Raw genomic sequence first — 25,607 nt, 5'->3', positions numbered from 1 at the left:
ATGACAGCTGAGAAGAGCGGGCCCGTTACAAACGGTAAACCAGAGGATGGCCGAGATCCGGAAGGGTCCAGCTCCAGCCTACCTGTTGGGGAATACAATGAGAGAGGACATTGGAACAACAAGATCGAGTTTTTCCTGTCTGTGGCCGGAGAGATCATCGGGCTGGGCAACGTCTGGAGGTTTCCCTACCTCTGCTACAAGAATGGAGGAGGTAGGGAAGTCTTCCTTGCCTGTGCTTGTTTGGATTAGACCGTAATAATCATAATACAGCTAACAGGACAGGTTTTTGTGGGTTTAGTGGGTATTTGATACACTTGCATGCAGGAAGGAGGACGTAAGACTGGTACCTGTAAGAAGGGATTGCACAAGATTGGAAAAGAAAGAAACATAAGCAAATATTAGACCGATAAGAAGAAAGTGTTTACGACTGGGTCTTGGGAAAGGATGTAAGACAAACTCTGTTGTCTTCTCCCGCTCTAAAGGAGGAGGTACATCACTGGATAAAAACTGAGTAGGCAACAGTATCAAAGTTTCAAAATATGATGTCCTTTTAATATTTCATCCATTATGCACAATCGTGTCAATAAAAGAGGTGGGTTCCCTCATTAGACTGCACAGTAAGGATCCACCTCATAATCTGAAAAGGTCATCCCGCTCTGAGTGAGGCATCATAGTGAGTGTTTTCATGTGAACTTCATGGATTCATCCTTACTATTTAAAGTAAGCATTAAAGGGATAGTTCACCCAAAATTCAAATTTCACTCATTATCTACTCACCCTCATGTCACCCTCATGTCGACTAACTTCGCGCAGCAGTATTTGTCCATATAATGGTTGTGAATGGTGCTCACTTTTCTTCGTCCAAAAAGACACACCAAAAAACATCCATATAACTCCATAGGGCTCGTCTGTAATGTCCCTCTTGTATTGAAGCCCCGACATGAGAAATTGTTCCGCCGGTCAGTGCAAATCACGCGAGATTTGCACTGACAAAGGAAGAGCAGTGAACTGAGACACTGGGAGCTTCCGCTACAAACAATCTTAAAACATATACTTATTTCATTTTTTTCGGAACAATTTCTCATGTCGGGGCTTCAATACAAGAGGGACATTACAGACGAGCAGTATGAAGGTATTTGGATGTTTTTTGGTGTGTCTTTTTGGACGAAGAAAAGTGAGCACCATTCACAACCATTATATGGACAAATACTTCTGCGCGGACCCCCCCCCCCCCCCCCCCGTAACTCAGAGAAGGCACGGAGGACTCTGAACATTCTCCTAGCCCTTAGTCGACATGAGGGTGAGTAGATAATGAGTGAAATTTGAATTTTGGGTGAACTATCCCTTTAAGAAGTATGTTTTGTTTTTTTGGGATGAATTAGTTTAATGCTTTCTTACTCACACTAGTGCACGTTCCTGATGTGCTCTCTTTCGTGTTCATACAGGTGCGTTCTTTGTTCCATATGTCATCTTCTTCATTTGCTGCGGCATCCCTGTGTTTTTCCTGGAGACTGCCCTGGGTCAGTTCACCAGTGAAGGAGGCATCACCTGCTGGAGGAAAGTCTGCCCGCTGTTTGAAGGTAAGAACACACTCACTTCACATTAATATAAATAATAATCAAACAGAAAATAATACATTTTACAGAGAAGTAATGCTCCAATGAATGAAACTCACTTTTTGCACACATATGCTAAACATGAAAGTATTCTTTGATGATTTAATGTAATATATTTTTTTTTAACTCACTGTACACCCTAATTAAATGTCTTTTGGACAATGATCAGATCTGACATTGTATTAAATTTACAATCTATAGCCTTTCACTTATATTTTTTTTCTCGTTTCCTCTCTTTGCCTTTTCAGGAATTGGCTATGCAACGCAGGTGATTGAAGCTCATCTAAACGTGTACTATGTAGTGATCCTAGCCTGGGCAATCTTCTACCTCTTCAACTGCTTCACCACTGAGCTGCCCTGGGCTGCCTGCGGTCACTACTGGAACACAGGTAGGAGGAGGGGACGATGGAAAACCTGTTTGCAATCACAGATCATCATAGGCATCCTATTTTCCTTAAAGGAAGTTGAAAATACAGATTTCGATATTGAGTGTCACATGAGTCACCCAGTGTTGTGTTTCTACAGAGAACTGTGTCGACTACTATGGAGAAAATGCCACCAACATCACAAACCCCAACGCAACTTCTCCCGTCATTGAGTTCTGGGAGTGAGTACATTTCCTATTTAAATGTTTTCACTTGATCTTCACGATCTTTATACTGTATAAGACCTCGTACTCTGTGTTTGTAAAGTCGCATTAAAGAGCACACTATAATGGTAGCTTTTATCTATGCGGGTATGAAATATTAATGGACGTGCCATTTGTCCTGTAACGCCATGAGTAGACGCTTTGTCTGTCCAGACATTCTTCCACAAATCTGCTCATTATCTAACTTATTGTTCAAAACGCTGAGCTGTCGATGCTCCAGACTGTTTCACAGACCCCTCCCTCGCTCCCTCCCTCCCCCCAACCTTTCCCCCAATAATTAGTCAGCCCTTTTCATATTTGTGTGTCAGCGGGCCCTGGTAGGCCAGCTGTCTCCCAGCTAGAACCATGTGTGTGGCAGCAGATCAGCCCTTGTCAGTGTGTAGCGCTGACCACGCTTCCTGTCTCGCTGCCAGTGGCTGTGTTTACACTGCTGGGTCAAATCTAATTTTCAACCCTCTGATTAATCTTTTCAAATTACATATCAGCATGACGACAGTTAAATTCAAAATTGCCGTGTGTATTATTGTGTTTAAATCAAAGCACTCAGTAAGATTCCTGGAGTAAAAGTTATGAAAATGTCAGATATGAGCCAGCAACCTATTCCTACATGTAAGCCACAGAGACAGACATGGCCCAAAGAGCCAATCAACATGTTGCTGGCAAAAATAGCAACTTACCGAGCCTTGTTCAGCCTGTGCCAAGACAGACTGTTGTGTTTTGCACTGTACTGTATATACAGCATAAACAAACTGTAGTACCATAAATTAAACAAGCTGTATTTTGCCATCTACATGGATTTTTGCGTTGCTTCCACAAAACCAATGCACACGGTTTTATTCCATCTTTTATGGTTTAAGTGATGCACCACAATCAGAATACGCACATGTGTAAGATTAATGAAAAACTGTGAACTAATATTGCAGTTGAATTATGCACATATGTTGCTACAAACACATACAGTATATACTATATTTTTCACATTTCAAAATTTCACAAATAGGTAAAGGATATCTATCCTTTTTTTCTTTGCTCTAGTAACAACCACACAGAGTCGATATTAAACAATAGATATTACTGTTCACCTTATAAATCTGCACACCTCCTCTAACATACTCACAGTATGTAAGTGAGTTACACACAAAAGGGAAGCTGTTCTGTGCACCCATATAAAACCAATTCACCCTCACTTTAGACCATGGACAAGCATATTTACACACATTAGCGTTCACATCTTGCCCTCTCGGCTGACCAGGCAGGGACAGGGGGGCTGTGTTGGACCTACCCTGTGGCCAGCCACCAAGAACATGTCATGATGATCAATGGCTGGTCAGGAGCTCCGGGGGTGAACTCGGTGGCAAAGATTTGGCAGCACCGTTTAGCTCTGTGGCTCCGACTCTCGCTTCTCATCCTCCATCAATGCTGTTGCCTGGCTATGCTTCAACAAACAGGAAATGAACTGTTGTTTCACCTCCGCAGACAAGCTATGATGTCATAATCGCTCTTAACATGCGCGGTATCCTGCATCCACACTTTTGCACCTGTAGGCATATCACAGGAGAAAAAGAGAAGCCTTAGTCCTCTGAATTTACGACAGGCCTCCATTTTACTTTGGTAACCCCCTGGACACATAACCGCCATGAGTATCAACAGTATCTGCAACTGAAGGACAGGCAGGGTGTATTTCAGAGGAAATTGTTTGGGGATATTATACCAGCTGGTTCCCATCTGTTTATCATGAAGATGTTGTGAAACTGGGGGTCACCACAATGTCTGATATCAGTGTGAGGATGGTTATCATGCAATGCCAATGCCATCCCAAATTCTACACCAAGCACCACGTAGTGGTTGTCTTGTCCGATGGTGGCCACTCCTCGGCACCACAAAGCTGTTTGTCTCTATCCCATCATACATGGAGTTTAGGGAGGGTTTCTGTGCAGCTTTAAAGGGATAGTTTAACATTTTGGCAATTTGGCCCATTGCCATAACCCCTATAGTCTTAGGAGTAGGTTTGTTACCTTTAATTGTTGATGTAAACTATTTTTAGAATGGCGGAGCAGAGCTGCGAGCTGCTCAGAGCTACGCTACGGAGGCTAATGGGATTTCTTGGTTTCCCTCATCAAACTCATCAAATACACAATCCAACAAATCCAAGATGCTCTCGTGGACAAGTTGTGACCTGCACATTCACCACGCTATGAGATAATAACGAAGCGTTATGAGACAAAGTTGTTTTCGAGGTAAATTCATGCAAAACCGCTGATTCGTGTTCCTTTCAGGAGCAGAATTTCGACAAGCAGTCTCTACATTTGCCTCGAAAACAACTCTGTCTTCTAACGTCCCGTTATTATCTCATAGCTTGGTGAATGTGCAGGTCACAACTTGTCCACAAGAGCGTCTTGGAGTTGTTAGATTGTGTATTTAATGAGGGAAACCAATAAATTCCATTAGTCTCCATAGTGTAGCTCTGAGCAGCTTGCGGCTTGGCTCCACTGTTCTAAAGACAGCTTGCACCGACAATTAAAGGTAACAAACCTACTCCTAAGACTATAGGGATTATGGCAATGGGCCAATTTGCCAAAATGTTGAACTATCCCTTTAAGAGTCATCAAAGGTTTGCTCACTGCAAAGGTAGAGGAAGCTCAGTAGAACAAATTCTACAATAAATGCTTAGAAATTTGGCTTTAAATGTGGTGATGAGCCAACATGGATGAAAGGGAGTGATGGTGGAGGGGAACATGCAGGTGGATTCGGTTGCTCTGTAATGCTGAACAGCTTGCTCTAAGTTGTGTTGCCCTTTCAGTCACCGACAAAAAGTGGATAAAGGGTTTGGTCATATCCGTGACCGGTAGTGTGGAATAGGTTATTTCATCCTTGGTGACTAAGCAATTATGTGCAAATCTGCAGTGGAGAACACTTAGCGATTTAAGCTTGTGTATAGTTAAAGCTCAAGAAATAGTAGTTAGCGTGCCGGTGTTTTGAAGATGAGGAGTAGAAGTCCCAGGGAAGTGGTTAACCAGCAACTGACATGACATTACTATTTATATGGAACAAACTCAAGCAAATATTTAGTTTTCATCATCCTCACTCTGGGCTTTAACTTATTTAGCACAGGTTGTGGTTATAATCATCCGTAGAGCGATGTCATAAACTGCAGGTTTCTTGCTACTTCAGCTTCACCTACACTGGCCTCTACACATGTCAACCCCGTAGCATGGACTATATGCCCTGAAATCAAAGAGAGACAGTAACCATCTATGATTTGTCTGCTGAAACAGGCGCAGAGTGCTGAAGATATCAGATGGTATTGAGCACATGGGGGGAGTGCGCTGGGAGCTGGCCATGTGTCTGGCCCTGGCCTGGTTCATCTGTTACTTCTGCATCTGGAAAGGACCCAAGTCAACTGGCAAGGTAAGACACAGTAATGCATGTATACAAGTGTGTGTGTGAGTTTGAATTATTTCTAATGCGATACAATGAGTGAGTGCATGATGATCTTTAAAGGTACATTGTGTAGGAATTACTCCCATGATCATCTAGCGTTGTGGTTGTATATTGCAAGCAACTCAATCTTATTTTTCATGCTGCATTCACGTGAAATTGGGCAGACGGATGCAGCTGCTGCACGTAATGGCATAAACAAGCCTCTATGTAAACAAGTGGTCCATCAGCCTGAGGCAAAACAATACACGTGACAATATGTTGTCATGGTGATGTCGTATTGTTTACCTGAGCCACGTTTTACCGGCTTTCTCTCCACTTCTGTGACTAAAATGACATCTGGTTTGTCACCGACGGCCGTCTGCCCGACTGCAGGTGAATGCAGCATCAGTGTAACGCTCCATTCCTCCTCACTGCGTTACCGCGGTGACTTTTCACAGACGCCACCTGGACCTGAGCCGACAGCTCCGGTGTCTCCGCTGAGTTTCCGTGGTTTCCTACCGTCACGCTGCCACTGAACGTAAAAACATGGCGACACCACATGGCAGCAGCACCGAGCTTACCCACTCCATGTAGATATGAATGATATGAACGGCTAATTCAGAGCTGAAAGGAACACTTCAGTTTATTGATGGGGGGGGATTACTGATTAATGAAAAACAGACTTTTGAACGAAATAATCGATTTTCGTGAACAGATAACAGGAGAAGTTACACAATGTCCCTTTAAATTTCGAATATGATGATGTGTATGTGTGTGTGTGCAATGTTGTTACTACTGCTGCTGCCAGTTTCATTTGGATGAACATTTTTCATGTTTGGTCTTACACGCTGAAACAGCCACAAGCTGAAGCACTTTCCCTTCTTGTCCTCAAAACAACTCCCTCACAGAGAGCCACCAGCATTTTCCCCCAGCAAGCGGAAAACAAAAGGGGTGTCTGTGCAACCCACTTGTACCTTTTCTCCCATCAGCCTTTCCATTTTAATGTCCTCCTTCAGTCTCTTCTAGCAGCCTTGAGGAGGATAGTATGGAGTCTGCGTCTTGCTTTGGGTGCTCGGTTGCCCTCAAGGAACTCCTCTCAGGTTCAATGAGCCAGAATGAGTCGAGAGATAGAGATGGAGGAAGAAAGAGGGGGAAGAAAGGGAGTAAAGAGAAAAGAGGAGAGGTGTGCGAGGAAAAATGAATGGGTTTGCATTCTACATGACGGGGGGGAAAAAAACAACTAGGCGGCAATGCCTATATCTCCCTGAAGTGTCTTTTGTGTGGCTGTGAAGTAAGAGGGGAGAATGCTTCTTCATGGCTGGGCTTTAGCAGCTGGTCCAAGATTGATTCCTGTATTCACTGGGGGAAAGGAGAGTGTTCATGAGGAGCATGCAGAGTATATCCTCATCCTCCGCCTCTGCTGTATTCGGCCTCTCTCTCTCTCTCTCTCCCGCTATGAGAAATTAACCACAGCTCACTCATTGCAAGAGAGAGAGAGGTGCTTTCTTCTCCACAGACCCTACAGCCCCATTCAGTTCCGACTCTGCTAAGCTGTTTGCTTTTGTTGGCCGTGTTTGCCGGCCATTCTCACATTTAAGCCCTCCTGTTAGATTTACGACAAGGCAGGGGCAAGTTTGACCAGTAAATTTGCGGTGGCTTAAATGTTTGCCCGTGGTGAGCTGGAGGGAGCATGTGGAGCATCAAAAGTTCATGGAGAGATTGAATATTGTCCTTTTCATCTCCAGAGTGATGGGGAGAAAGAGGGAGAGAAGGTTTAGGATGTGTAATTGTTTTATTTGACAAATTAAAGCAAGGATCTGTTGGGCAGGAGACAAGTTTTCCCACACTTTCCCTGTGGGCCACGCCGGGATTAACAGAGCTTAGAGTGGACAATCTCATTAAGTCTCATGGATTCTCACTGTTCAGACACCTTTCTTGGTTAGGATTTCATTTATCTATAAAAAGAAAATTGAGTCTGGATTTAGTGGTTATTAAGACATCTAAATACATTCAGTAAAGTAAAATGTCTTCTGAGCTTTATGTGGTGTTTCAGATCACAGACGCGCTGTAACTGTGGAGTTTGGCTAAGAAGCTCATCCCCCCCATCACCACCATCACCACCACACCTCTCTAAAAAAGCATCTCCCATTCAGAAAACTGCTGCTTGCAGTAGTACAGTAACGTGACTGGGTAAATGGTGTGTACATCTGTGAATTAGTGTGTGTTCAGGCCGACCTGTGAATGGTCCGTTTTGTCTGTGTCTGTAGTATGTGTACACCCATTTCTATGTTGTGAATGAAGTTGTGTGTATGTGTGTGTGCTCGTGCACTTCTGTGCATGCTTCAAAGAGAAGCACATTTTCCCACACTGCCAGCATCACTCCTCTGGGCTTCTCCTGTTTAAGAGACGGGGCCAGAGGAGCCTTCTTTTCTTTTCAGTCCCCTGGCCTGGCTCTGTTCTGTCCTGTTCTGTCCTCAATTGGACTTTGACTAGATGCCAGCAAGCCAGGGGATGTATGTTGCCCGCCTCTGCCTTCCAAGGGGCCAGGGTTTTTGTTCAAGGGGGTTTCTAAGAGTCTTGAGATGTTGAGCACAATTCTGCAAAACCTGAATGGGTCAATAAAAGAGGGAGTGTTGGTTTGATGGTTTGCAAGCGCTAGCTACTGTACAGAAGGAATGTGTTGTGTTATGGAGTCAACTCGGGTGCTATGCCTGATACTCTGCTGTGTGAACATATCTCTTACATAACATGAGTACTGTTATGCCCGATCCTGGGTAACAGTCTGTGTGGTATGTCATTAGCCATGATACATATCAGATGCTGCATAGATATGGGCAAATAAAAACATTTGTAGTTTGTGGTGTGTAGCCAATGAGCCTATGCCAATGATGTTTGCTGATTTAAATAAGTTGTTGAGCATAACGTATGGTAATATATAGATATATAATTAGCCATCATTGTCGCCACAACTAAGTCCAAAGAAAGGACACTGGCCAGGATTCAGGAAGTCAGAAAAATAAATGTATACTGTATGTGTGTACCAGAAATTAAATACATGCACCTGTAATTATCTTGTTGCCGTCCTGTTTGACCAGTCTTGCAAGTTGCATTCTTGCTCTTTAGAACAGGACAAAGGGTTATAAAAGGTTCTCCTAAACTCAATATCAACCATACTGTATCTGTAAAAACTTGCAGCATGTTGTGGCCCTTGTCACTGATCTTTCTCACTTATTTTCACAGTCATCTTTTTGTTCCTGTCTGGACATGTGCGGTTAGATTACTGCCGTGACCTCTCACCTCTGGGTGTGAGCAGTCACATGTTTTCATAAGAGCGACACAAAACTGCAAACTTATTCCTCCCCAGGCTTCTTTCAGTCGAGTCAATCCAATGTTTTCTTGACGATATGAAGTAGTTTTAAAAAGTGGGTGGAAGAGGAGGTGGCAGCGTTGGTTTAAGTCCAAGATTGTGAAGTCCTGGATATTGCTGGCAGGCGTTTTGCTTTGCGTGGCTCTACTTTGATTTCATTTTTGCTTGCATCATATCAGGTTATATAAGTTCTGACAGTTATTCATTGTCAACAGTGTTTTTTTCATAATCTGCACATAAAATAAACTCTTAAATCTGTGTATATTTGTGCCTTCAGGTGGTATATGTGACGGCTACCTTTCCCTACGTCATGTTGTTGGTCCTGCTGGTCAGAGGGGTGACGCTGCCAGGAGCATTCGACGGCATCAAGTTCTACCTCTATCCGGACATCTCGCGTCTCTCCGACCCTCAGGTAGGACGCAGTCTGTCTGTCAACATGGAGATAATGCCACCTGCAGGCAAGTCAAAAGTTGTTGATATTTGAATACTTTTGCCACCTGTAGGCACTTAGCGGTTATGCAGCAGTTTCACAGTGGAGCTGCTGTTAGCTGTAGTTGTGTGTTAGTTAGCCCAGTTGGAAAGTTCAGGGTAAATGCTCAATTTTTCCTCGAATTGAGCAGAAGATTTTCTGTCATCAAAATGTAAATTTAAGACATCCAAACACTATAGCTACAAGAAAAGAAACAACTAGACAAGGTTGTAGAAAATGTTACTCTCCTTGCCTGTAGACGTGTGTGGCTGTGGTTACTTGTCCTGCTGCTGGTGGGACAGAAATCTACACTGCACCATACTCTATACCCCAGACTCCAGAGATTTCAAACTGACCCATTATATGATGAAATCTGGGATGCCACATGCTCTGATCGTGGCATTTTAAGATACCACTTTAAAACATCTCTACTATACTAATATAATCCAAATTCTTGCAACAACCTTAAAATGAATACTCTGAATTCTTGGTGTATTGCTTTAGTCTGTACTTGCACCCACGTTTATATTGTTCTCAAAATTCCAACGGGAAGCCGAATGCAGCATAATGACAATCTGATCTGTTGACTGAGGCAGATTGTACTGGATTGAACTGTGGCTGTTTTCGTCAAAAGCGCAAGATGCTGAGGCAAAGCAGGAGAGGTTATAGAGACAAGACACATGGGAATGCATTTATACACTTTCCTCACATCCACCTGTCTGGAGCTGAGTAACTGCCAGTGGGACAGGTGGTGTTGTTGATACTGTAATGCCACAGGGGATGAGATTTTTTTTCCACACCTATCACTATTTAGCACTGAGAACTATGTTGTAGCAAAAACAGAAAAACAACTGCTTGTTTAGTCGTTCCCTGTTGACCACCTACATCGTTTGGAGTAAAACATAATTAAGTGTGTAATTAGGTGTATTTAGATACCTCTAGTGGCTGTGATGGTAACGTGTCTTAATATGCAGCTGAGATTGACATAGCAGGGCTGACTCTTCCTGTCGGTGATGAGCTGATCGAGGGTCAGATAAACACTGAGCTCTAAGAACCTGGAGGAGTTGAAAGATGAGGGCTTGAGGTTAATAGAGGTGCTGCATTAACATATCACTCATACAGGCAGATACATACGCACACACACTTGGAGCAGCAGACTCCTTGACCTCGTCTGGAGAAAGGCAGACAGCTCGGGTCGCTAGGCAACAGTGCAAGTAGAAAATGTCATTGGACGGGGTGTCATGACAACACGAATCAGGACAGATGAAGAATTTGAGTGAGAAAGAGAGACAGCAGATTGGAGCAGATAGAGTGATGACACTTTTCTATCGCCACGTGTCACGTTATTCTGCAGGCAGTTGGATTGATGGATTGATGGTTCTTTGGTATAAAAGTCAAGAAAGAGTAATAATGTAGCCTACCAAAACAAAGGTAGTAGAGGGAAGGGATGCAAGATAGTAAAAATGGATGTAAATAAACCAGTTTGTTACAATTCTATTACATCTGGTGTTTCCTTCATTTACATCTAAGTGTTAAAAAAACACCAGATATACTGTAAATGAAGGAAATGCTAAGAAATACTAAGTATTAAGAGTTAACAATATGTCAAAACATCACTTAAGTGTGATGTTATTGCCTATTTTCTAGCCCTGCCTCCTTCAAGATTATATTCTAATGAAAATAAAAAACTGTCGCTGTCTTTCAACTTCGACTTTCGTCAATATATCACTGCATGTTCAGGAAACTCTGCGCTGCAAATTGATAATCTCCTCCTGCTCCGACTCCTACCCTATCCTATCTGAACACCTGTTTTACACGCTTCATGGCAACAGCTGGTCCGCAGAGTGAGACACCTCCAATGTGATAGCAAGGAAATGCTGGCTCAGAAATAACTAGATATGCAGTTGATCAGTAATTGCACAGACAGACGAGCCAAAGCAGAAAAGGTGTTAAGAACATACAGTCTCCTGCTATAACCCTTATATTGTAGGTTTTTTGAAGCCTAAACATTAACCCCAAAAGATATGAGAATATACATTCTAACAAAACTATTCTTTAGGACATGAGCATGAGGTTGTTTCAAAGCTCTCCAGCTGTTGTGCAGTGAGATGACTGTTGCTTCTGTTTTAGTGAAGTTAAGAGACAGAGATACAGCGATAAAGTTGGACAGTGAGCAGAAGTGAGAAATAAAAGAAGCCGACAAACAAAGACACAAACGGAGGCACGGAGGGAGTGAAGGAGGGCGATAAAGAAGCGCTGCTGTTTGGCAGAGGAAGACATTACTTCTGACACCGATGTTAAATTAGTTTCCTCGTGGACAATCAGGGCTCTGTTCTGTCCAGCAGCCTGTATAGAGAGTGTATGTGTTGTACCCTCTCCTTTGACACCCTTGAACTTCATCATGCCTCCCCTCGTCTCCTCTTTCCTATACCTGTCTATCTCTAGCTGTGACCCGCTTTGTCACCCTCCACCCAGCCCTGTGCATCTCTTTTACACTCCTCACACCCCGCAACCTTCACTGTTTCTCTTTCTTTTACTCTACTGCTGCCGCTCATCTTCAGACTTTCTTTTGCCAAAGCTTTTGTCTCAGGATGTCAGGATGTTGTTGTGTGGTTCCCGCCTTTGTTTAGAAAATACAGCTGCCGGTGTCAGGAGGGCAATATCATGATTAACCTACTTAACGGAGGCAAACACTAACTTTGATTTTTGAGAGATGCAGTAAAAGATTTGACACTCAACACTGCAACATCATCTCATAAAGTTGTAGTCACCTATGTGCACCTCCAGCTCCTAAATGCTCCACCATCTTTTACTAGATCAGTCAGAGAGTCAAAACACTCGAGCTGTGGACTGTAACATCACATCATAGAGTTGCAGGGGAACTGCAGAGTGATAATTTACTGCAGGGATCATTACACTGAGAAACTCTCCACACATTCAAGTAGTAATGTGACCCATTGTTCGCATAAAAAAAAGGTAAGGGCTACTTTGATAAAAGCTTAAAGTGCATGTTTTTGCCTGAGTATTTTTCTTAGTCAAGGTTAGAGCCTGTGTTTGGTGTTAATAACTCAAAATCCATGAGCAATAAGCAATGTTCTGCTCAAAACCAAGACAATACTAAAAACATACACAAACATATTTGAAGTGGATCAGTGGACTATTTAGGGTCAATTGGGGTTAAAAGTTTCCATAATATAAGAGTGTAATAATATTGTGCATACATAATCGTCATAAAATATTCAGATACATAGAGAAATTCAATTTAATAAACCTGCAAAAATAAAAAATAAAAAATTTATAGAGGGGAGGGGGGGGGGAGAAAAATACTGTTTTCAAAGACCTACATTAGGATAGAAATCTCATTGTCCTTGTGAAATGTTTACTTTCTAAAACCAAATTTTTTTTTAAAGATTTTTCGTTTTATTGACTGTGATATAATCTGGAGTAATTATGTGTATGTGTTAAACAAAGATATACACCCTGCAGTATTTCATCGCTCCAACAGCTGTTGAAACTTCACACTCAGACCAATGCTACAGTTTATGACACATCTCGTAACAGACAACATTTTGTTTTTCAGTAAGAGTATGTTTATGTATTTTGCCACACATTGTGAGAGCATCTTTAAGGTCAATGAAACATTTGGATGCTTAGAGCATTTTTCATAGACTTGTAAATCATTTGTATTATGCAGCGTACTGTAATGGGATGTCTTTGAAGAACTTAGTGAACGTGACTTATTTCAGTTAATGTCTTAAAACAGCACACATAAAAATAGGTGGCCCTCATTTGATGTGAGGAGCACCAAAGAGTGATACATTTATATTACAACAACACTACCTTACAACCAATGCCTTCCAGCTTTTACACAGTAGAAATGTTTCCTGGAGCCACAGTCTCAACATAACCAAACACAAGCCGGCCAAATTAGGCACAACATCAACAAGTGATTCTCTCTGAGCCTGGGCCTTTAAGGTTTCGCTGCGCGGTACGGCCATCAGCCGAGGGTGAACTAAAGGGAACATTAATGAACATTAGGAGAGAAAGGCCTGTTCTTCCACAGGAACAGTCCTGTGTTTGTGAGGTCACAGAAGTTACCGTGGTTACTCCCAGGAGGGAGCGAAGACCGTGCGTTTGTTAATTGTTTCTCGGTGGGGAAATGAGATTAGTGGCTGAATGGTGATGTGAGAGAGTTTTCAAAGAGCCATGCTGCATTAAGTTTGAATTCGCTAGCACTCCATGCTATCCTGTGGGTCCTAGGCTCCTGTGCTGCACTACAAACCAGTTCCATAATGCACATTTAACGCTGTCTCATTCAGGAATCCTACATGTGTAACTCCACATGCAGTCCATGAATAAAACTACTCTGTTTCGTTTCCACATTACACCTATTACTATAATAGAGAGGGATTCAAGAGGAAATACAACTTTACCTGTATCGTTCACCAAATATTACGGATGCAGTAGTAGTACAGAACATATACTTTACTTGTATGTATAAATTGAAAACTACTATACTACTATACTTTTACATATCCTTAATAGGGAACTATTGCATCTTACTACATTACAGTTGTCTAGTTACCTCTCATTTCAAGATTTTTCACAAAAAAACATAATGAACTTGTCACTATTCAGTTTGTGTAGCGGAACCTTTTCTTTTTACGATACGATACGATAAACTTTATTGTCCCGTTCAGGGAAATTTGTCTTGGACACTGTAGCTGCTCCATAAATGCCTTGATTTCTTTCATGCTTGATTAATTGTTTTATTGATACTTTAAGTATTTTGTCATTAAATTGGAACTAACCTTGGAGTTCTTCTTCCACCTCTGCCAAGATCATTTTCCTTTAGTCCAGTATATCCAGGGATAAACTGTGACAGGGAGGATTTAACAGCGATAGAAAGTTAAGAATTAATGAAAATGTAATGCCCAGAACAAGGTCAGCAATAGAACAATACCCCTACAGGAGTATAGTCACAGACATTTCAGCATCACCGCTGAGTTCAAACCAACAATTCCTGATACCTAGACTCAGTCCAAAACAAGACATCATAATATCAATCTGGTCACATGTATAGTTCATTACTTATGATGGTAGAGAAAGATTACTTACTGTAGCTAAACATTAACTTTTTGAGAAAGTACAAGATGCAAATGTGTGTCACAGTGCTTTGGCTTTTTGTTAAGTAGGCCATAAACACTGGTGAGCTGGGCCCCTTCCACCACCTGCTATGTCAAGTAGACGGTCACATGACCTCACTGATTTGCCCAGAAAAACAACAACAGCCATCTCTGTTGTTTTACAGTTACACATGTGGACTCAAAGAGCCAGTCCACATAAACTGCAGCAAAAACAACAGTCTGCAGCCATGCTAGCAGAAGCACCAGTGTTTAGAGCTGAATGCTGACTTCAATATGCTAATATAGTCACCATGAAAATGCTAAGATCAGATTTATGTTAAATAATGGATATCACTTAATTGGAACCACTCTCTATCAGGGAAAATGTTCAAATGAAAACCGGTCACTGTGTGCAAAATGAAAATTTTAAATGTTTTGACCTCAAATGAAATCTACTTCACTGCTCTACTCACTATGCCATGGAGTCAGTGAAGCGTAATATGAATATTTAGGCACTGGAAGACTTTAGAGCTACTTTAAATATGTTAATCCATGATTCGAGCTGCTACACTGTGCGCCCCTTTAGAGGGTAAAGAAAACGGTGGAGCTGCGCCGTAATTTCATTATAGAGTCACTGAGATGATGGAAATCAGGTAGATGAGGGTTGACTACAGAAATGGGGGTTTCATTAGACCAGAGAGTCACCTCCTGTCATATTGTGGTGGTCCCTTGCAGACGAAGACTCTCTATTCATTCTAATTCTGAGGTTTAATTGATATTAAAAACGTATTGGCTCCAGTGGGTTAAACACATGCCATTAAACCTCAGCATGAGCCAGAAAAGAAACATTTGGTGCTTGTCGCTGCTTCCCTCTTGCCATATAGTTTCTGTATGTACCTTGAGTGTCTGATGAAAGTCTATGAAAATGAAAAAAAAAAAAATCAGTTTTATAAAGGTGATGTGAATAATATGATACCACACAGGGTCTAATCCCAGTGAAACTTTGGTAAGTAGTAGCAGAGTTCAAACACATGCAGGCGCTTCCTTGTACTCACTCTCTCCTCTCTGTATATGTACTGTATCTTTATGCCACTTTTGTATCAGGTATGGGTGGATGCAGGAACCCAAATCTTCTTCTCCTATGCCATCTGCTTGGGCTGTCTCACAGCTCTGGGAAGCTACAATTCCTACAACAACAACTGCTACAAGTAAGAATGTGCCAACTGGGTGATGGAGGATTGTAATAATGGATGAGGTGTATGTTTCTAGTTTGTGAATCTGTCTGTGTTACCCGTTGTATAAGGTCCAGTGACAGTGCGATCCATTTCTCTTTCCCTCTGTCTTCCCTCTCAGGGACTGCATCATGCTGTGTTGTCTGAACAGCGGCACCAGCTTCATCGCAGGGTTTGCCATCTTCTCTGTGCTGGGCTTCATGGCCTACGAACAGAACGTTCCCATTGAAGCTGTGGCAGAATCTGGTGAGAAAATAACAGACTATATAAAATCAGATTTCTGAATTACCAAATTTAAGTTACTAAGCATATATGCTACGTATAAGCAGACAAGAGAAAGCTTGTGTGAATCTCTATGCTCCATCCACTATATTCTAGTAAAATGGATAAACATAACCAGTTATATAAGTCCACACTCTTCACCTAGGCACTTAGACCACCGCATTATGATTTATTCAAGTCAGTATGAATGATTTAGTGGCGGAGTGAGCGATTTGAAATGTTTGTCTTAGAGCACGGGGAGGACAGTGCTTAATGTTTTAGATAATATCTTTTCTCATGTCAGCAGTTGTAGGTGTTGAGTAAAACTAGGGCACACCACCTCTCGTTTTAAAGCAGCCACTCTTATTTCACAGCAGCATCTCATTTCATTTTATCTACAACCATTGTGAGACTTTTGCTTGGCTGCACTTGTGTTTACGAGTCAGTTTGTCTGTAAATCAAAGGTTTTATTTAGATTAAATAAAAAAACTCCATAAAAATGATGCAAAATATATAAACAAGTAAACCACCACTTTGCTTGGCAGAGTTTTATATATATATATATAACGACTACGTGATAATAATAAAACCATGATCAGACCACATTAAGCCCCAGTAATTTAGGACACCCCATTAAGCAGAGAAGGGAATTCAATTAACAAAACATCATTTAGCAATAGAAAATAACTGATGAAGAAACTTGGGAAGAACTTCCCAAAAGCCCAGCTCACGGATGTACATTAAACATAAAGTAATATGATAAAGTAGAAGAAGCTTTAAGAAGATTAAAAAAAGTTTGGTACATGACAAGCAAGAGATTTATGTTCTTATTATTGCCATTTTGAAAAACTCTCTGCTGCTTCAATATAACTCCAAGTCATAACTTCAAGATCCCTCTTTCATGACACAGGTCCTGGTCTTGCCTTCATCGCCTACCCTAAGGCTGTTACGATGATGCCTCTGTCTCCACTTTGGGCTTGTCTCTTTTTTATGATGCTCATCTTCCTCGGCCTGGACAGTCAGGTGAGACCAATTTGTGTCAAGGCACTAATATTGTTAAGGCTTTGAAATAAATGTGATCCTTTGGGTAAAATCCGCATGAAGACAAATGGAAGCACCAACACAAAGCACTAGCATATGTTTACCTTAAAAAACTAGTGTTTAAATTTTGTCTTGTTCAGATTTGAAATATTTAATGAGAAAACATATATACATATTTTCTGTGGTTCTTTTCAGTTCTTTTTAGTTCTTCAGCTCTGAGCACACTCTTAGCTGTTTAGGGAAGCAATGTTGTTTTAACAACAACACCCAAACTCTATGTTCCTAAAGGTTGAAAACACATCAAGTTGCTTTGGACAGAGACACCGTTTTTCAATTTAGGTTTAGCTGTTTTAATTTTAATGGAGTTTTTGGACACCTTTGTAGTTGTTACAGGAAACAAATGGTCATGTGCAATATAAACGATATTACTGTCTTGTTGTCACTTAAAGCAGATATCAGTGGAATGTTTTTGTTAATATAAGTCCTAAATAGTCCTATTTTCCGTCAGCAATCACTTACATGAAGTATTTCAGCCTAAACACGAGTCTCTCCGTCACTCTGCTCTGCTGTAACCCGAGGAGAAAATTTTCCTTGTGGGATACAAGTGTTATCCAATGAGGAGAGAGAACGGCATGAAGGGCTGTGTGTGCAGCCAAGGGATGCGCGTGAATGTGGTGACGTAGCACGAGGACCAATTGATGCCTGACAAGGGCGGGAGCTGCTAACTCATGGTGCGTTCAAAGAAACTCGTACTTTGTGTTTTTCTTTCCTGTGAAGTCATACCAGTTCGATCTGGTACGAGTTCACGGGTCGGAAGTTACGAGTGGCCGTTATAGGGAACTTTCACAGACAACAGGATGGTAAAAACACGAGCTACGGGTTACCTGGAACGCTACCAAGTCGTAGTTGTGACTTGAAGCTGTAACTTACGGTTTCAAAAGCCTGCCTTGAACGCAGCATTAGCCGAAACGGCCGTGAAGCTGATATCTGCTTTAATTGCCTGTTTACTAGCTACTATAAGTGGCTGTTGTAGTAAAAAAAATCAGTTCTCATTTTGTAATGATCAAGATTTTGTTTTTGTTGCAGTTTGTGTGTGTGGAGAGTTTAGTGACAGCTGTGGTGGACATGTACCCAGAGACCTTCAGGAGAGGCTACAGAAGAGAGCTGCTGATTCTTGGCATGTCTATAGTCTCCTTCTTCATAGGTCTCATCATGTGTACGGAGGTAAGGACATATTCCATACAGTAAGTATGAATGTGTTTATAGGAGAAACAAACAAACTTACAGTGTACTAATCAGTTACATTTATCCACTGGTACTTAGTTAATAGTCACATAAAGATGTCACATACGCACTGTAGGCCTATGATACAGTCATCAAATTCTAATTTGAGTTACGCTGTTTGTACCTTCAAACCATACTTTTATTTCTATGTAGACATGTCATCATCATCATCATCTTCATTATCATCACCACCACCACCATCATCATCGTCATCGAAGATGAAACCCGGTCAGGTACATTGCAGATGTTGGTCATTACTGACGGTAACCTTTTGTTTAGTATTAAACCTGCAGTGCAGAACAGTGTCTCCTCACTCTGACACTGTTGTTCCCAAAAGCCATACGCACCAGTGGTAGTTTGTGTTAATCCTTGTCGTCAATTGACATCTTTCTTAAATTGTAGAGCGCAAAGTTTCTTTTTACTATCAATATACAGTACATGTTGCTAACTTCCTTCATGGCCACTACAGACATCAGATTTAAAAGACAGATTCACCTGACACTTAAAGGGATACGCCAATTTTTTTTTTTCGTATCTTGCCTCACTCCCATGTCCATGACAAGCAGATAGACACCATCCTTTTGACTGTGCGTGCAGTAACAAGGGAGACACGGGCAGAGCTGGCGCACCGGTAATTAGCTTAGCTCAAACGCTGGAAGTGTATGGGTAGTGTTAGCCTGCCTCCACCTTAAGTCATCAGAGAAACTCGTCAGCAACTCTAAACGGAAACCGGCGGGCCGATCTTCGTCTCAGCTGACAAAACTCTCCGGTAAGGCATCTTGAGAGGTCAAATGCCGGTAACGGGACGAGATCGGTCAAAACGGAGGGTTCAAGCAAAGACGGTTTATTTTGGTTCAAGCTAGCTACACCGAGGGTAGGTTAGCTTCCTATTTCAAAGTAAAAGCACAAATTCTATCGTCATGGTTTTCTGTATGAAAAGGGCAACGGGTGTTTTATTTTGTGAAAGTAACTGGAAGTGCGTTGGTCACAACGGCTAGCTTGAGTAGCGCCGAATTCGTCCGACCAAAATTGTAAACAGCTGGTATTTAATTAACAACACACTGCTGATCACAGCTACTTTCTCGTCTAAATGTCGATAAAGTGATACATTTACAGAGTTTAGAGCTAAAATGAAATCAGCTTCTGACTGCTGGTTTCGGCTCGGGTAGGAGGCAGGCTAACACTACCTATTGTATACACTTCCAGTGTTTGAGCTAAGCTAATTAGCGGTGTGCCAGCTCTGCCCGTATCTCCCTTGTTACTGCACGCACAGTCGAAAGGATGGTGTCTATCTGCTTGTCATGGACTCGGGAGTGAGGCAAGACACGAAAAAAAATGTTGGCGTATCCCTTTAATCGTCAATTAGTCATTAATTGCATGAAATGGTGAATGCTTGAATGCAACAAACACCAAACAAACAACTCTAAAATAAGTTACCACTTGTCTAAGTCTAATATTCAATCAAGACAATTCGATCCTGTGATCAAATTGCTTTCTGCCCCTCTCAGCACTCAGCCTGTATGAAATGAATCACTGATCTTTTCCACTCGACACTTATTCTTCAATCCCAAAGGTCCATAGTCACGTCATCCCTCCAGAGCAGCATCTATGTCACCAGCTCTGCTGTGCTTTTTAGACCTTTCATCTTTCACAACATCAAGGTTACTCATCCACTAAAAGCTTTTCATCTCTCCATATGCATTGCACTCCATCCACCCCCGGTGTAACACTGTACTCTTCTCTATAGTGGACAGAGAAGAATTTAGTGCAAAACTGAAGTATGATACTTTCTCAGTGTTTCAGGCAGCTGCATTGTCTAGTGACCTAACATTCATTCCCATTCTAATCCCTGTCACCACTACACAAAAATCACCAATTTTCCCTCTACTTCCACTCAATCTCCCACCAACACCTGCAGTCTAGACACTTTATTCTTTTCTGCTGCCAAAGAGCCATCATGAATTAAATGTCTCAAGGAGCCCAGAGTGGGGTTTAACACAGTTCAAAAGGTCTTGTGGGAGTGTAGCTCAGTACCTAGCTGAGACAGGCATAGAGGCAGTCACTGAGATATTTTGATATTCTTAGCTATTTACTGGCTGTTTAGAGCTGTGATGTAACCCTGCTCTCCCAGTCGTGTTCAGATTTTCAGATTTTTTTTATGATGGCCCTTTTAGTGGAGGCAGAGAGGAGGAGATAAGTTGCCTCTAGTGAAGGTAGGCTGAGTGGATGATAATATCGAGCACAGCCACAGAAACTTCTGAAAGAATTTGACATTTTCAGATATGTGCTTATTTGCTTTCTTGTGGAGCTTGAGATGAGAGGAGAGAGAGAGTACATCAGTCAAGTAGTGAGCTTTAGAGGTGCTGATAGGCAGATTAAGTTGGAGAAGCGTCTTCAGATTTCGCACACGGACTCAGAGACAGATGGATTTCACTTTGGTGTACAAAGGTCAAAGTTCAAGGTCACAGTGACCTCACAAAATACCACTTATAACTCCTCAACTCATACACTAATAATTACACCATTTAACTCAAATGTCAAGTATGATAAAATGATGATGTGATGACATTCTATATCCAAATGGTCACAGGTCAACTTCAGAGGCATGTCCCCGCAAGGCAGTAATTCTAGTTTATTTCATGCTAAGCTAAGTTAATGCTGGGTCCAGCTTTATATTGAATGGGCAGATGTGAGAGTGGTATTGATCTTCTCATCTAAGCCTCAGAGAAAAAGTGGATAAGTGTATTGCCTACAAAACAGAACTATTCTGTAGCCATATTGGACCTCTAAAACACAAAGAGTGTTTTTGGTGTTAATAATGAAGCATTCAAAACACCAACCAGAGCATGCTACATAAATGCTTCATCAACACCTTTAAACAATGATCTTCAGAATTACAGTAAAAGAAACACAAGTGGTGGGTCACAATGAGGATTTGTTTACTAAATGAGCCTCTGCCATTAGTCTGTGACAAGCCTAATCACGCACTGCTGATTTACTTCAACCTTGATGTCATCCAAATGATGCTCACATAGCGGCTGTGACAGAAACTGACACCTGTCTCGTCCTATCAGGGAGGGATGTATGTCTTCCAGCTGTTCGACGCGTACGCTGCCAGCGGGATGTGTTTGCTGTTTGTGGCCATATTTGAGTCCATATGTATCGGCTGGGTGTACGGTAAGAGCAGAGACTCTGCTTAAAAACACAGCAAGAGATGTGGGATGCAGTGTTTTCTCGTCTCACTCCTGTCATTACAACAGTACTCTGTCTTTTGTCAACTGAACAACTGCCAAGATGTTTCAGCACAGAAAAACAGGCCACAGCACTAAGCTTGTGTAATACTACCTTACCCTTCCTGCTGAAATAATATTTCTTCTCTGCCCTCTGCTGGAGAATGGTCTCAAACACATGGAGCATTTACACAAGGCATCAGATTCATTGTAGTGAGATGCTAAAAAAAACAATATTATGGTACTACTGTATATCAACATGAAAGCTTGTCATACTGTATTTTTCTTAGAAAAGCATGGTGTCTTTTTGCCTACTCAGTATACCAATCTGGCCTGCAGTGTTCCCATTTTTTACACTGACCAAAATAAATGTGGCTTTCATACTGTAGCAGGGCTTTACATACCAGTGGATTTACATTAATTTCTGCCTAATCCCATGGCAACAAGCCTAATTATATCAATTCACTTCAGTATGTAACTTGCAGCAATGCAGAGTGATTTTAAGTCCCTCGGCCAAAACTAGATGTTTTTTCTCCACATCCAATCAGCAGCTCTGTTTTAGACGACCATATTCTGTCAAGGGGCATCAATCAGGTCATTATTTTGAGCGACACTGATTTGCGTTTCAGGTAGCGACAGATTCTATACAAACATCGAGGACATGATTGGCTACAAACCTGTCTTCTTCATCAAATGGTGCTGGATGATCTTGACCCCGGGCATCTGCGCTGTGAGTTCACTGCAGACACAAAATGAAGAGCAGCAGTACCATCAACGACAGCAAACAACACATTGTGCAGATGATCTTCTAGATGTTCTTAACTTTTCTTTTGTATATTTAAGTCATAGTTTAAAGCCATTTTTATTAATCTTTCAGGATGATTACTTTTTGTGAATAGTTACATTGTGTATTGTAGATGTTGGCATATAGTATCTTGTCCCGTTTTATGTTTTAATGCAAGCAAAAACACATGCAGCTTTGAATGATTCCTGGATTAAGGAGAAAATATTCATATTACACATTCTGTTCATGTGAAAACTGGTTTGGATCCACATGAAGGTCCGGTCGTGGGTGGCTCTTCTGAATTCAAAGGGCACGATCTTGCAGTGTAAAAAACATCTTCGACAAATAGATAAAACATCATTTTGTCTGCCACAGGCGATCTTCCTCTTCTTCCTCATCAAATATAAACCGCTGAAGTACAACAACGTGTACACCTACCCTGACTGGGGCTATGGGATCGGCTGGTTCATGGCCATGTCCTCGATGGTCTGCATCCCTGTGGGGATTATCTGGATGATCTGGAAAACTCCTGGAACCTTCTCTGAGGTAAGAAACACTCCTTTTTTATTCACCAGAGCTGTGTATCAAATAATGAAGACATTTTGTGCAGGTGGTCAAGCAGAATTATATTAGCCATACAGTATGCTTCCTTGTGAAATTTCAGCCATTGGATTTGTCAAATTTATTGCAATACAGGTAATGCAAATAGATAAGTGGCTACAACCAACCTTTGTAGCTTTGCATTTGAAAGAAAAGATCTCTACTATCCAAACCAAACATTGCTTTGTTTGCTTCGACCCTTTTTCCCCATTGTACAGAGAATCAATAAAGTAGAAGTCATTTCCTGTCAGCCTTTCACTTGTTCACTATCTCATATTGTCCATCTTCTGTCCCAAGAACTATCTCTTCCCCCGTTGTACTATAAACTAATTCAACTGATAACTTCCTGACCCTTGACCCTGTGGTAGACAATGGAAATTGGGTAATGTCAATGAAGGCAATGCACATCCATAAAAGGGACTCAATGGATGTCCTTCCCATTTCCTAGGACTCCAACACAAAGCCTGGTGCAGGTGTTCACATCTTTTTCTCATCCAAAACAACAATGGACAGTGTCAGCAGACATTTTCCTTTTAGACTCTCACCGACTGGTTTGCATTTGGGAAATATTTAATCAAATCACTTGCCAAGCTTGGACTGAATGAGCCTCACAAATCTCATCTGACATTCTGTCTTTCTCAGAGGGGCTGTGACACAGTTGGATGAGCTCCTATCTTTTGCTTAAAGCAGAAGTGAGTGATCCGGTCGTTTTCGCTAATGCTGCGTTCCAGGCAGGCTTTTGAAATCGTAAATTACAGCTTCAAGTCACAACTTACGACTTTGTAGCGTTCCAGGCAACCCACTCGTGTTTTTCCGACCTGTTTTACCGGTGAAAGTCACTATAACGGCCACTCGTAACTTCCGACCGGTGAACTCGTACCAGATCGAACTGGTACCACTTCACGGTCGGAAAAATACGAGTTTCCTTGAACGCACCATAACAGTCCTCGTCGCTACGTCACCACATTCACGGCGTTCCTTGGCTGCACACACAGCCTTGCATGCCGTTCTCTCTCCTCATTGGATAAAAACTGTAGGATACGATAAATGTTTTCTCTTCGGCTCAGAGCAGAGCAGAGGGACTGAGAGACCCGTGTTTCAGTCCAAACACTCTATGTAAGTGATTGCTGTCGGAAGATATAACTATTTAAGACTTATATTAACACAAATATATCACTCACTTCTGCTTTAAGGGGAGGATCAAGTAAACAAATTATGGGTTTCTGATATGAGATGATCAGCAGTGGCCTCTGGTCTTTGGGTGGATAATGTTTGTATCTTGGTGGGGTAGCTGGCAGAAATGCATGGAAATACTTTTTTGTTTGATGCAACATGTTTAGTATATTAGGGAACTAGTAAATCCCCAACTTCGTCAATTTTTTCAGTCTGTTACAAAATACGGTAACAGGGTGTACCGTATGTGCTGTGGTATCACTGCTGTTTTGTTTACTTAATCATTCGCAAATGGAGAAACTTAACAAAATAACCCAGTGGTTCCCAACCTTTTTTTGGCTCGTGACCCTATTTTGACATCACAAATTTCTGACGTCCCTGCGATCACGTGATTTTCCGTCAATCAAGATGCGCCAGCTCAGATATTTTTATATGCTGCATTTTATTTGAGCTCGATTTATATTCAAGAAAGTGAAAGTATAGAATACAATTCTTTAAGATTTAGTTTGGTGTTTAATCTAATTAGTTTAAAAATATTCTTATCAGTAATTACTAGACTACATTTCATGCGACCCCATTTGAATTCCAGGCGACCCCATGTGGGGTCCCAACCCCAAGGTTGAAAAACACTGAAAAAACCATTCAGTGCAATACAATGTACAAATACAATGTCTATACAAATTAAATAATGCTTAGTTACAGTAGCACAAAATGTGAAAAGGTTGTAAATGCCAACCAAACACATTTATGTTTGGATACATTTCCCCCCTTCTAGCTGCTTCTGCTAAAATAAGTATTTTGGTGTGAGAGTGAGAGATAACCTCTTTTCTCTCTCTCGCTTCCATCTCTGCAGAGGATGAAGAAGCTGACGACTCCCAGCCCAGACCTGAAAATGCGAGGGAAACTGGCTGCCCTCAGTCCTTATGCCGCCAATGACGCCAAACTCAAGGCTGATGGGAAAATATCCACCATCTCAGAGAAGGAGACGCATTTCTAACTGACCGCCTGACTGGCCAACCAAGCTGCCTGCCGTCCAACACAATGAAAACTACAGCAAACAACAACAGTATCCATCACAAACACAAAACAGGAAACAAATGACTCGGGAGTGTTATTTTTGTTTTGTAAAAAAATAAAAGAAAAAAAGGGAAGATTATCACGTGGTTATGTAGTCCGCTTCTGTTTTGCACAAACTTTGAGTAACACCTTTGTGGTTTTCAGTTAACATTGTGACTAAAGCAGCTGTTTCTTTCTTTTTCTAACCATTAATGTTTTAAAAATCAGTTTGATGACATACAGTTTGTGGTTAAAACTTGTCCTGGTACCTTGTCAGTACTGGTCGCACAAGTGTCTGT

The 25,607-nt window shown here is 41.6% G+C and overlaps 1 protein-coding gene across 1 annotated transcript; it reads left to right on the top strand.

Moving 5' to 3' along the window:
* On the top strand, nucleotides 1-25,249 carry slc6a11b (solute carrier family 6 member 11b; the record flags this gene model as incomplete). Its single annotated transcript, XM_083971095.1, has 14 exons — nucleotides 1-211; nucleotides 1,446-1,580; nucleotides 1,865-2,005; nucleotides 2,142-2,223; nucleotides 5,541-5,673; nucleotides 9,330-9,464; nucleotides 15,752-15,855; nucleotides 16,001-16,125; nucleotides 17,051-17,163; nucleotides 18,268-18,405; nucleotides 21,540-21,642; nucleotides 22,325-22,425; nucleotides 22,855-23,025; nucleotides 25,106-25,249. 14 exons carry the CDS (start codon nucleotides 1-3, stop codon nucleotides 25,247-25,249), a joined length of 1,836 nt encoding a protein of 611 aa, XP_083827221.1.
* Nucleotides 25,250-25,607: the final 358 nt, after the last annotated feature.

This window comes from Trachurus trachurus, assembly GCF_905171665.1.
Source record: "Trachurus trachurus genome assembly, chromosome: 5".
NCBI lineage: Eukaryota > Metazoa > Chordata > Actinopteri > Carangiformes > Carangidae > Trachurus > Trachurus trachurus.
This window is presented reverse-complemented; position numbering and strand designations above follow the sequence as displayed.